Source organism: Pseudochaenichthys georgianus, chromosome 9 (assembly GCF_902827115.2).
Source record: "Pseudochaenichthys georgianus chromosome 9, fPseGeo1.2, whole genome shotgun sequence".
In the NCBI taxonomy this organism is placed as follows: domain Eukaryota; kingdom Metazoa; phylum Chordata; class Actinopteri; order Perciformes; family Channichthyidae; genus Pseudochaenichthys; species Pseudochaenichthys georgianus.
The window spans coordinates 42,050,828-42,063,916 of record NC_047511.1 but is presented as its reverse complement, the minus strand read 5'-3'; the positions used below and the strand labels follow the sequence as shown (position 1 = coordinate 42,063,916).

The window sequence follows — 13,089 nt, the reverse complement described above, 5'->3', positions numbered from 1 at the left end:
CAAAACTAGGATGATATGAAGATCTCATGTCAAAAATAATTGTGATAAATTAGACAGAACTGGCCTGTCTGTGAGCACATTTTATGTTGGTTTGGTTCTTCTGATAAAGGTGTGAATATCTAAATAATATACCAACATATGCTATTGTCATTAGTTGTGTCCCTGTTCTTAAAGCTAAGGCATTGCTAAATTAACAACTCTTGGCTTACAGAGTGGTAACATGAGACCGATTTTTATATATAAAATATAAATGTATTTTAATTTTATAATTTATTTTAAATATTAACAATATAATAAAATAAATGGAAATATATACACCGGCAAATATTTAATATAAATACCTTGTGTGTGTGTATAGCTATTGCTTTATCTGATTAATGTTATTTTCATATGAAAGTCCATGATTAAGTATGCAGTATCATAACTACATCTTTGATATTTATAAAAAACCAAACCGTTTGAAAATTGAGCAAGCTATGGTTATTTAAATAGTAAACCATAATGTTATGAATGAGAGAACTCCCTGTAGCAAGATGGCGGCCAAGTGGCAACGTCGGTCTCCATTGGCCAGCAGCGCCAAGCCTCCAAGAAGTGCACCGGACTCAGATGAGAATATTCGTGCTGGCCAAACGGCGGTACTACACTTCCGTTTGGTTGCCAGGCCCAGAAACACTTTTTCCCATTGACTTACATGGGGAAAGAGTGGTCTGTAAATCGTTGGATAATTTTTTGTAAACTAAATAAACTACCCAGTATGAACACTTGTATAGCCCTTATTAAAAACATTCGTTCCTCAAGTTGTAAAAATGTGCTAATAACGTTATTCTGAGAGTTATTTCCCTCGGCATTATGAACGCGCATCTAACCCACGGGACCGCGCTGCCCGGCACGTTCATGTTACGTGTTCAGCACTACATGAGTTTCTCTTTACCCATGGATGCACAATAACAACAGACCACATCGCCTTACTGCCATCCCACGGAGCTGTAATAATGGATATATTGCACATGTTTGCTGTAATTCATCATTTGTAAAATATTATACTACATGGGCTGTATGATTAAATCTTGTACCGTAAATGTTGTATTAAATAAAGTTAATATTACCGACGTAAATTAACGTTCCTGTAGCTTCTTATTGCACTAACAAGCTTATTGCACTGTATATATATATATATGCAATAATTCTTTCATGCTAAATGAAGCTGTGTTGGATATCACTAGATCCTGTTACAGCATAATAGAAGTACATAACGATTGATGTGCACATTAGCATAATTACTAGCTAGCCGCTAGCTAATAACGGCATAATAACAAGCCATTACCATGCTGTCATGAGCGCACGGTGCTGTTACGTGTACGCAAATTGACGTGCTTGATGTGAACGAGCATTTTGGTTAAAGTTGCGCATGCGCTATGAGCGCACATACGGGTACTTCTCAGGCATGCCGGGTAATCTGTGACGTTTCAATCTCTCAAAAGTTGGGCCATTTTATCATCATGCGCTAATGAGCAACTCTCATAGGAATGAATGAGGCCCCGCCTCCCACGCTGTATCCAGTTCTTATTATACATCCATGAGCAGCGCGGGTGAGTCATCTAGTGTTTATATATATCTATGGTCAGTACCAGATGTGTTCGGGCTACCAGATATGTTCGGGTGTATTTCCGTCGCATCCGTCATATCCGTCTACTCACCTCCCTCTGCTCCCAGCGCTCTGCTGCCACACACCGGCCGTCTGCGGAACTGCAGCCAGAGGAACTCGGTACAGCTAGTTATGTGTGTGTACTTGTGCACATAAATAATGTTTCTAATTATTTACAATTAAAAAATATATATATTCTGCGTTACTTTAGCCAACACTTTTATAAGGCCACTAGATTAGATAATTACGAAATGTGTAGATAGAATACATATCTTTCAGGTTGTTATTTTGTCATTATGTTTCATGTTTTATTTACCTTTTAGTATTTTTATATAGTATCTGAACTTTGGAGAGGAGTTGGGAGACACGCGACACATCAAATCACATCTACAGATCAAGACAAAGCGAATGGAAGTACTCCCATACTCCTAGCGTGAAAATGTTTGTGAAAACGTGTGCAAAGTCTCCGAAAATCCTAAAAATAAGCTCATATTTGAATTCCCCATAAAAAAACAAATCATTCAGTAAAAACAAGGCCCCACTGATCATCTACTCTCTGAGACGATTCCAGGGATGTCTGGCTTGAGTTTCTACCACCAGGGAAAGTGGACAAAAGTGCCCGAGATCAGCTTCTTAATTTACCCAGGGCCTAGTGCTTGGCTTTGGGCATGAAAATTCAGGAAACTCCCCTGAGTATTTTATTAAATATCTAAACTTTGGAGAGGAGTTGGGGGACACACGACACATCAAATCACATCTACAGATCAAGACGAAGCGAATGGAAGTACTCCTAGCATGTGAAAATGTTTGTGAAAAACGTGTGCAAAGTCTCGGAGCAGTGGCTGTGATGCTAGCTTTGCGGCTAGCGGTTAGTTGTTGTTGTTTGAAGTTGTTGCTATGGAAACAACATGACGGAGAAAAAATGTATATCTTCTACATATAATAACGAACAAAGTAAAGAATGAAGTGTAGGCTATGCCTGTTTGAAGTTGTTGCTATGGAAACAACATGACGGAGAAAAAGTATAATCTTCTACATATAATAACGGACAAAGTAAAGAATGAAGTGTCGGCTATGTTTAAATGTTCGGAATTTGACCATCATGGCCCTCTTGAGTTGCCGTAAAATATGACGGATATGACGGATGCGACGGAAATACACCCGAACACATCTGGTAGCCCGAACATATCTGGTACCTACACCGGCATTTACCTCATGAGCTGCATCCATGGATGTATAATAAGAACTAGATACAGCGTGGGAGGCGGGGTCTCGTTCTTTCCTATGAGAGCTGCTCATTGGCGCATGAAGTCAAAATGGCCCAACTTTTGAGAGAGCAAAACGTCACAGATTACCCATCATGCCTGGCTGCCAGAGCAGAATAACCTGTATGTGCGCTCACAGAGCATGCGCCCCTTAAGCCCCGCCCCCCGAGCTCCCACTCTCGGCTCAGTAGAATGAATGGAGAGAGAAAATAAATCTAGATTCGGCTTTTAGTGCATTTTACAACTTTAAGGACAGAATGATTCTAATAAGGGCTATAAAATAGTTCATACTGGGTAGTTTATTTAGTTAAAAAAATATTATCCACCGATTTACAGACGTCTCTTTCCCCATGTTAGTCAATGGGAAAAAAGTTGTTTTGGGCCGGGTGACGTCACTGACTGATACAGGAGTTGCAGTACCGCCGTTTGGACAAAACGAATGTTGGGCACAGAGTCCGGGGGCACTTCCTGGGGGCTTGGCTGCACCTGGGTCAAAAAGCCTACAAGAAGAGAGCCCAGCCGGATATGTGTTTCCCGTTCACATTCCTCTCGCACACTCCCCGTGTGAGCCTCGCGCCGCGGCTGTCTACTTTTGTGTCCACTAATAAAGGCTCGTTATTTTTCCATACACCTCGTCTCGCCTCCCAGCTTTTTGTTACAGCCCAAGAGCCGGGTTGTAACACAAGTTATCATTGTGACAAAGTTATTCAGAAAAGGAACTTTAAGGATTAATCTCCTTCCACGACAAGCGGCCAACGAGTTCTCACGGCGTAACGGAAGGGGGGAAGCTACAAGATTAAAACTCCAAGAAATAAACGCACGTTTCAAAGAACCGACCTGTGTCTGTGTCGTGAAGAGAGCTATAAAGTATGTATAGTTTTATTGGTTTGTGTTAGCATTTCCAGTAATAAAAAGGCATCTAGGTTGCAAGTCCCTGTCAAATTAAAAGACAGTGATTCAAAAGGTCCAGTGGTTTCTTTTAGCTAAAGGAATTCTTGCAGGTCATTTTGATCCCTGTGTGAGTAAATAGATACCTGCTATGGTGTTGCATTTTAACTGCTGCCAGACCAATATAAAGTCCTTCAAAGTGAACTGAAGCCCTGGGGTGCATGTGCTGAACTGTCTCTGGATGAGACACCTGTGCAGCAGGGGATGTGATCTTACTGACAGTTTGAAAGAATAATCGATAACTCCACACGCTTGGGAAGAAAAATCACTTTCTCAGCAGTGATAGGCCCTGCAGTGCAGCGATAATTAGCTGATCCAAGTTGGGAGAAAAACGTATTCTTATTCGCCTTTTCATGAATAGTGCCGCTCCATTTGGTGTAAGCATTTCTACAGTATGCATGTTACTGTTAAATGATGTGAATTCCTATTTGATACAAGCACTAAGTTTGAAATATAAAAATAAATAACTGTGATAATCTATCAGCAACATGTTATCACATTAACACAGTGGATCTTCTCCGAGACACAGACTGAGCATCTACACCTTCTTAGTGTTACATAAACAATTAATTGTAGATGCAGTTCGGGTTCGGTACAACAAGAAAAAGCAAAAAAAAGTCCCAAATGCATAATTCCAGGTTTGTTGTTATTTACTTTTGAACAGTAGTGCAAGTTTCAGTTTAAAAATAAGGAACTCTGACATTTTGAATAATTAACTGCATTAAACAGTTAAAAACAAACCATACACAGCACCACACACACTCAGATGGCCATATTATCTATAATGGCTGATTTCAAACAAAAAGGTTTCATCAAGCTGTAAAACTAAAAAGAATGTCTTGAAAATATTACATCATAAATAATAAGAAAGTGTTTCAAGAGCGCAAAGTCGTTGAAAAACATATGCCAAAAGCTTCCGTTATTTATTTTGGTCTCTTGGCTTTCATGTCTATTGGCTTCTTAAAAACAGCGGGGATCAGCTGTTGAACTGCTGTTGTCTTTTGCCGGGCTCCGGTGATTGGCAAATATGGGTGATGCCTTCTGATGTGATTTAGCATGTTTGGCGTGTGTTTCTATTAGCATACCGCACCGCTGTCGAACAACGCCGACACACCGTCCTCTTCCGATCCACTGCGCATTGCTTATCGTTTTATAGATCTATTCTCATCCACCATCTTTGTTTGTGACGTAAAGAGTGTAAGAGTCACGTTTCTGAATCGGGCACTCTGAGTGGATGCAGTCACAGCCATCGGATTCAGAGTGTTGCCTGTCAGTTCCGTTGTTATGTGTACTGAAACGAGAGCCGGTATAATTCCACGCGCGAAAACAAAATAAAAATTGGAATACGTTATTTTAGTGTCTTAAAAGTAGACTGAGGTATGAAGGGTTAACGTTACATCTTAGAATAATTTTTAGTCATGTTCTGTATCATACTAACCAGGGTTGGGTTGTAACGGAATACATGTAACGGCGTTACGTAATCAGAATACAAAATTCAAGTAACTGTATTCAGCTCGCGTTACATTTGAAAAACGAGTAATCTGATTACAGTTACTTTCGTAAACCTGAAGTGAATACATTTTGGATTACTTATTGGAATTATTGGTGGAAAGATTTCCTCTCAACATGTAATATTCATTACTAGTAGCTACAGCCGATTCGAATCATCAGAGCCGCCGCAGATGGACCAAAAAAGCGTTTGAAAAAAATCGCGGGTCCGCTCGCTCAGTGAAACAATAACAACGAAACATGGAGGAACAAAAGTCTGCGTTTAAATCGCGTGTGTGTGTGTATAGGTGTGTGTGGTTAAAACACATCAGCCTGCGGTCGCTCTTTAGCCTTACTAATGATTATTTCTGAAGTCGGTGCGTGAAAGGCGGTGCGTGAAAGGCGGTGCGTGAAAGGCGGTGCGTGAAAGGCACTGCGCAGCACGCTCGTCTTCTCAGAGGCGGAGTTAACCCTCCCGCTGCCTCCTGGTGCTGCAGAGATTTCATGAAGTGAAGGAGGTGTTCCTTCTATAAAACAGCTGTGGGCAGCAGATACTGTGAGTGTCACGGACATGAATACATAGATCAAGGCAGACTGGTGCACACTCTCCTGTTTTGCCAATCCGGTGCTTAAACAAATATAGCTCAACACCCCTGGCCGAAATGTCCTTAAAATGAAGTCCGAGTTCGACATTTTAATTCATGTCCTGCTAACACTGGCAGGACAGAAGGCGACACGCCCGTTCTAAGCCGTGTCCCTCACTCCTCACATCCCAACCTGCATCCCCAACAAGTGTATTATGTTGTTACATCGTTTCAGATGTGATGTTTCAGTTGTGCTCTTGATACGCCATTAAAACAGTAAAAACACGTTCAGTTTCCTTTTTGTGTCTCCTGTTCACCAAAAAATAACCAGGAAAAAGAAAGTAATCCAAAAGTAATCTAAAAGTAATCTGATTACGTTACTTTTTTAAGGCACGTAACTGTAACTGTATTCGGATTACTTTCAGAGCCATGTAATCAGTAATCAGTAACTGATTACATTTACAAAGTAACCCTCCCAACCCTGATACTAACATATAAGGGTATTGACTTAGGGTGGTTTATCTTTTTGTCGCTGCTTTTAATTTAAACTGAGCTGTGTTCATCAGTAAAGTGGAACTTCTGTGTGAACTATTCATATCTTAAACTGCACTGTAACTTTTTATTCATGTATTTTTTCTTTTAATGTTTCTTTTATTATCTTTTACTGTTTTTAAATACCTTTTTCTGAATGTCTTTCATTTTTGTAAAGCACCTTGAATTGCCTTGTGTTGAAAGGTGCTATATAAATAAACTTGCCTTGCCTTGGTTACTCCATGTTTACTAGCTATAAGATTAACGTTACAGTACATCACTCTTTTTCACTTCTTACTCCGTCAGCCAGAGTGCAGATATCACCATTAGATTCACAAACCTGAAACATCATCCATTTCTTCACTGCTGGTGATGACATTGTTGTCAGCTGCTGATACTACTGCTGCTGCTGCTGCAGCTTGTGGCGCCTGCTTCGATGAAAATAACTTTCTAATATCCATAACTTTATAGGCTATTAGCTTAAAACTCGTCAGGCACTAGGAAGGATCACTTCTTCTTCAGGGCAGGGAAGGCTACGCAGTACGCAGGCTAATGTCCCGCAGCGGCTGCCTCTCTGGTGGACTCCGGTACTACACATTACTCCCGAGACATTTAAAAAAAAATTTAATTTTTTTTTTTAAGTGAAACATCCGGGGCTTTTCAGAAAACATCCGGGGCTTGAGCCCAAGTAGCCACCCCCTAGCGCCGCCTCTGGTAAGTATCATAAACGTTTGTTTGCCAAAGAGCTCATTTTAAGCAAAAATCCAAAACGCAATGGGAAAATACCAGAGGTGGGGACTCGAGTCACATGACTTGACTCGAGTCACATGACTTGACTCGCATATTTTTTGACTTGAGACTTGCTTGACTAACATTGATAAAAGACTTGACTTGACTTTGACTTGGTATTCATGACTTGAGACTTGACTTAAGCTTGAGATAGATGACTTGAAAGGACTTGACTGTTTAAAATTAAATATTTGCGTTTGTTTTTGTAGTGAGATATTACGTTTAGTTTTTTCGGAAAACGTGATTATAGCGCCATGCGAGCAAACCTGGCAACCCACTAGAAGGCAGGAGTCTCAGTTAACATGGCAGCGGCTAGCTTTACTCCAAAAATAGTGAAGTTTGGATTCAAGGATTATTTTGTCGATGACGGTCTGCAGCATAAAGATCAGTGACAGGACCACCACAACATCCAACTTCATTCGTCTCTACAAAAAACCCCACAGAGAAAGGTGCGTGCATGTGTTGTGTTAGCTAGAAAGCTAACGTTAAGTTTAAGCTACGTTAGACTTGGTTTCAAATCGATTAAGCAAAGAGAAGACAACACGGTAAATTAACACTAGAACCGCCAAGGGATTCATTTTGACTAACCCTGATACTGACAGGCTGTCAGGAGGGGGGAGGGAGAGAGAGCGAGAGAGAGAGAGAGAGAGAGAGAGAGAGAGAGAGAGAGAGAGAGAGAGAGAGAGAGAGAGATGCCTCGTTTAGTTCCCCTGTGTTATTATCAGAAGTTACTGTAAACTTTTGAATAATGTAGTTCGTCTACTTTTAGTAGATTGTTTAAATGTTTTGATGTTGTTGTTTTTGTTTGTAGAAGTGCATCATTCCTTAATTTAACTTTTTGATCCGTATGATGATAAACTGAAGCAATTTCTAAATTAACCCAATTAACTGAGTTTTAAATCGTCCTACTTAGTTTATAAGGAAATGATGAAGAGGAACTAATTAAATGATTTGAAAATGATATCTATGTAGGCGCTGACGATGTTGGCGGTTCTAGTGTTAACAGACATTTAAATTAAATATGTGTAATGGCAAATGCCATATATGATTTTCTTTGATTGAGTCCTCGCAGTTTGTCTGCAGTTCTGGGGTTAATATTGATCTGATATGATTGTCATGGGTCTAAATTAGATTTCAAATGATTAACTGTGTATGTAATGAAGATCATAGTGTGGGTTAAATCCATTTTCATAACCACTGTCTTTTAACTGATTTAAATGCGGAAACTGGGCTTATTCATCAGAATTTCGTATTGTCTTGACTTGACTTGCTTGACCTGAGCAATGACTTGACTTGCTTGACTCTCACCAGTGACTTGGGACTTGCTTGATACTCGTAGGTCAAGACTTGAGACTTGCTCATGACTTGCACATGTAGGACTTACTCCCACCTCTGGAAAATACCATTGGCTTTGTGTCAAGGAGCCCAGTCTGTCATGTCAGCCTACAAAAATACGTCATCGCTGAGCTTACTGACCTTAATGGTTCCTTGTTACTTGGACTTAACTCACCCACAATGAGGCCGATTTCACAGTGATGGTCGTCGTAGCCGCAGGTCATCATGGTGCCCACTGTGTCATTGATCACAGCCAGAATGTCAACGTCAAAGTCCTGCAGTGAGGTTTAATTGGACTTTATTAGTTTTCGCTTTGACAAGGGGCAAGAAGTTATTCAACAGTTCTTATGATCATAGAACAGCTGGATGTTATCTCACATTGCAACAAAGTATGCACAGCAAAGATGAACACATTTCAACAAATAACATGCAATCATGAGGGAGACGAGGCGAGGAAGATCAGGGCAACATGCGGGCACACAGGCTTTACATACAACAAAACAAACCAAAACAGACTTACACGTGAATTGTGATGTTATAATGAGGAACATAACAAATACAAACACTTACACGTATAAAAGCTTGTTGAAAAGTCACTGGAGATCATAAAAACACTGGAGCATCTGATCAAGCTGTTAACATAATCACACAAGCCAAGCAAGTGAGCATCAACAAACTATTATTTCATTATAATAGGCGACTGAGGGAGTGCGGTCGTCTTTCAACCAGAAGGTTGTGGGTTCGATCCCAGCCCACGCAGTCAACATGTCGATGTATCCTTGGGCACGACACTTAACCCTGAGTTGCTCCCGATGGCCAACGGTGTGTGTGATGTTAGGTCCTAGAGCAAGGTACACTGCTCTGTGTGAATGGGTGAATGACATGTATGTAAAGCGCTTTGAGGAGTCTTAAAGACTGGATAAAGCGCTATATAAGTACAGTCCATTTACCATTTAATTGGTTGCACTATAAATAGAAATGTAAGGATGCATGTACGTGAGCAGCAGGCCGGAGAGATAGTGTGTGACAAGAAAACATGAATATCATAACAGCTGTAGTTAGATTCAGTAAAACATCACTTCCTCTTTTGTGACATTTCTTAATTGTACATTAAATATGGCATACTTTGGGAAGTGTTTGTATGTGGGGATAATAGGATTGGATATGTTGCTTCACTGATATCCTTTGCTGGACTGTGGCACAATATTTGCCCATTATTTATAAGTTTGTATTTATCCAGGCAGATAAACATGTCATAGATTTGGACAACAAAAGTGTTTTCTTAGCATCTTACAATTAAACCATCCTTTTTACTAGTAAAATCTCTCTAAGTAGGCAGACGAGATCATTTACTTTTCTTAAGGACTTGTTTAAGAAACATTTGCACGTGTTCTTTGCCATATCTGCCACACTCGTCGTTGTGGGTGCCGTTTAGGATCAGTAACATCTCTGAATAGCATTCACAGTTCAGGTTACATAGTCAGGTCATAGTAGGAATGGAAAGCCACAGAGAATCAAGAGATGTGAACTATGAGGGGGATTAAAAACAGTCCAACTGACACGAAAACAGTTTTCACAGCAATACAAAAATAGATTAGAAAGAAAGAATAATGACCTTTTTAATTTTATAAACAAAATCCGGTATGCAAACTTGATTTCGGAGTGAATGCTGAGAATGATTTAATTGCGATATTGAGCATCGCTGACCAAATGCAAAATGATTGGTATTTCTTGTCATGGTAATGCTATAACCCAGACTCTGGAACTCCCTCCCCCCCGCACATCCGACAGTCAGACACAATCACCATATTCAAATCCCAATTAAAAACCCATCTGTTCAAATCTGCCTACTCACTGTAGTGCTCCCCATTATATGTTTCATTTGTGTCCACTTGACTGTCTCCTCCATGATTTCCTGTTTGTGTTTTTATCATGTTCTGTTGCCTATTAGCATTTTCTTTTTTTAACAAATTGTACGGTGTCCTTGGGTGTCATGAAAGGTGCCTAAAATAAAATGTATTATTATTATGTTCCACTATTATAAAGTGTCACCGCCATGTTATGTCTGTTACTTCCTGTCTTGCCTAGTTTTACTGCCTGATTGTCTGATTGGGTTTCACCTCCCCTCCCAGCTGTGTCTTGTCTTGTGATGCCTTGTGTGTATTTAGTGTATTTGTGTTAAGTCTTCCCTTGAGCTTCTTGTGCGATTGTTGTCGATGTTACCTGGCTGTTCGTGATGATGTTCCTGTTCCTTGTGTCCCATGGTTAGTGTTTGTTAGTTTCTCTTTGGTTTCTATCAGCTTTTGAGTAAAGCTCACTTTTGGTTTGAACCTTTTACCCCAACGCTGACAGTTCTGACATCCCTAATAATTATAGAAATATAACTTGAGGTCTAAATACAAATGCTTTGTCATGTACATTTTGTATCCATATTATAATTTGCATGGGACATCAACACCAAGAGACACACAGAAAAAATGCAGGATTACTAAGAAGAACGTAATGTATGGATATGTTCCAAAATATACCATGAAACTGGGATTTTGTGCACTTACGCCTCGTTTTTGGATGGATTTCTTCAGAAGGCTGACCACATCCTTTCCCTCTACTCCGTATGCTCTGAAGCTTTTGGTCCAATAAACCAGAACACTCTGTAAAGAAGAAAATAAGCACTAAAGAGCAGAACACATTTTATTTCTGCTATGCCGTAAAGTGTCATTTAAATCGTAGATGTGAGTAGTTAGGGCTGCTTGATTATGGCAAAAATCATAATCACGACTATTTTTGGTCAAAATCTATATCACGATTATTCAAAACGACTATCCATTGACTTTGAAAACATCAATTTATTGAACTTTAAAATAAAAATAATTTGAACAGTATGTTTTTAACAGTTGATTACCGTGAACTTTAAAGGTGGGGTAGGTAAGTTTCAGAAACCGGCTCGAGATACACTTTTTGTTATATTCCATGGAATGCTCTTAACATCCCGATAGCAATGAATATCTGAAGTGCTTTGACACAAAATCCATAAAAAAATGTCATCTGTAGAAGCCGTAATACTGTAAAAAGTACAACCAATCCGTTTAGCCGGCCCGGCTAACGTAACTGGATGGCCTACCTGCCTGTCAGCCTTCCATCGGGGCACAAACTTATCTCGTGCCCTCATTGGTCATGTGCGCGTTCGTGTGTGTTGGAGGAGGGGCTCTGTGAGGAAGTGGCAGATTTTCTCCGGTTGTGTATTTTCAAATTCTAGCGATCTCGAGCCGTTTTCTCAAACTTACCTACCCCACCTTTAAGTATAATTCAACTGAAAAACCAATAAATAATACATTTATATCTACATTTAAATAAACAATATCAAAATAATAAATCAAGAAGATCAACAAATATTTTGGAGCACACTTCCACAACCTACTAAACATATATAAATATGATAACTAATGTCACTCACAACCTGTAATGTTTAATTATACTGCTACACGCAGTACTCTTATTTTGGTAACCCCTTACCCGGAAACCAGAAGTAGTGTCCGGCTTGACGAGTTAGTGAAAGTTGACGGAACGCTAGAGACCGGAGAATAAAGACACGGCAACTAAAGTGTCCCTTGTAACGTGTTTGCATGGATTTATTCAACAGACTGCAAGTCGCAACACAACCTGGCCGAGAGGGCTTTTAGGGATTTTTCTGACAAATATTGCGATTCGATTTGCGATATTTGTTTTTAAGCGACCCAACGGAAGTTTATTGTAAAATGCGGCCATAACTCCGGCTAGGAAGGTCGTATCAACGTGCTCCCGTCTTAAGCACCCCCGCAGCCCGAGCTACGAGTGAAAGAACTAAACTTACATGAAACTTCCGTTGGGTTGCTTTAAAGTCAAGCTTCAGTTTAAGACTCACCCTGTGATAGAAACATGTGACGGAGCATTACTAACCTGACTCAGAAACCATCTAGGAAAGCTCCATTGGAAGCCATTTGGAAAGGGCAGGCACTTTCAGAAGCACTTGGCAGGTGATTGGATCAATCTGTCTATCACCTTCTATCAAGGGCCACTTCTGATTGATTAACAATGGCTGGTACATGTGGAGCACAGCACTTCTGATTGGTGTGGATGACTGACACACAAGAAGAACAAACAAATGTTGATACATCATGTATGTGTTGCTTCTTTTGGGCTTGTTTTCATAGACCTGGTTGCTTATTCCTCTCAACAGAGTGGGCGCAGTGTCTAATAGGAAAGAACAGAGCTACGTTCAACACGACCAATCTAATACGCTACCTGAGAAACAAACACCAACAACACGACGAGTACACAGCGGCCACTCAGGTCACGGCACTGAAGCAACCGACACTTTCAGAGACTTTTAAAAGGAAAGAGAAACTGCCCCAGAACAGTGAAAATGCCAAAAGAATAACAGCCAAGATAGCTGACTTCATCGCGTTGGATGACCAGCCGTTATCTGTTACCTTCTATTTTTCTTAATGCATTGCATAAAGATCGG

At 40.1% G+C, this 13,089-nt stretch overlaps 1 protein-coding gene across 1 annotated transcript in view; it reads right to left on the bottom strand.

Annotated features, from left to right (window-relative positions):
- Positions 1-13,089, bottom strand: part of LOC117452095 (hexokinase-2-like) — a 51,766-nt gene that overhangs the window by 26,119 nt on the left and 12,558 nt on the right. Inside the window, exons 5-6 of the mRNA XM_034090566.1 lie at positions 11,141-11,236; positions 8,761-8,860 (exon numbers count right to left, since the gene is read on the bottom strand). Of these exons, the coding sequence (XP_033946457.1) occupies positions 8,761-8,860; positions 11,141-11,236 (196 nt within the window). The remainder of the gene's footprint in view (positions 1-8,760; positions 8,861-11,140; positions 11,237-13,089) is intronic.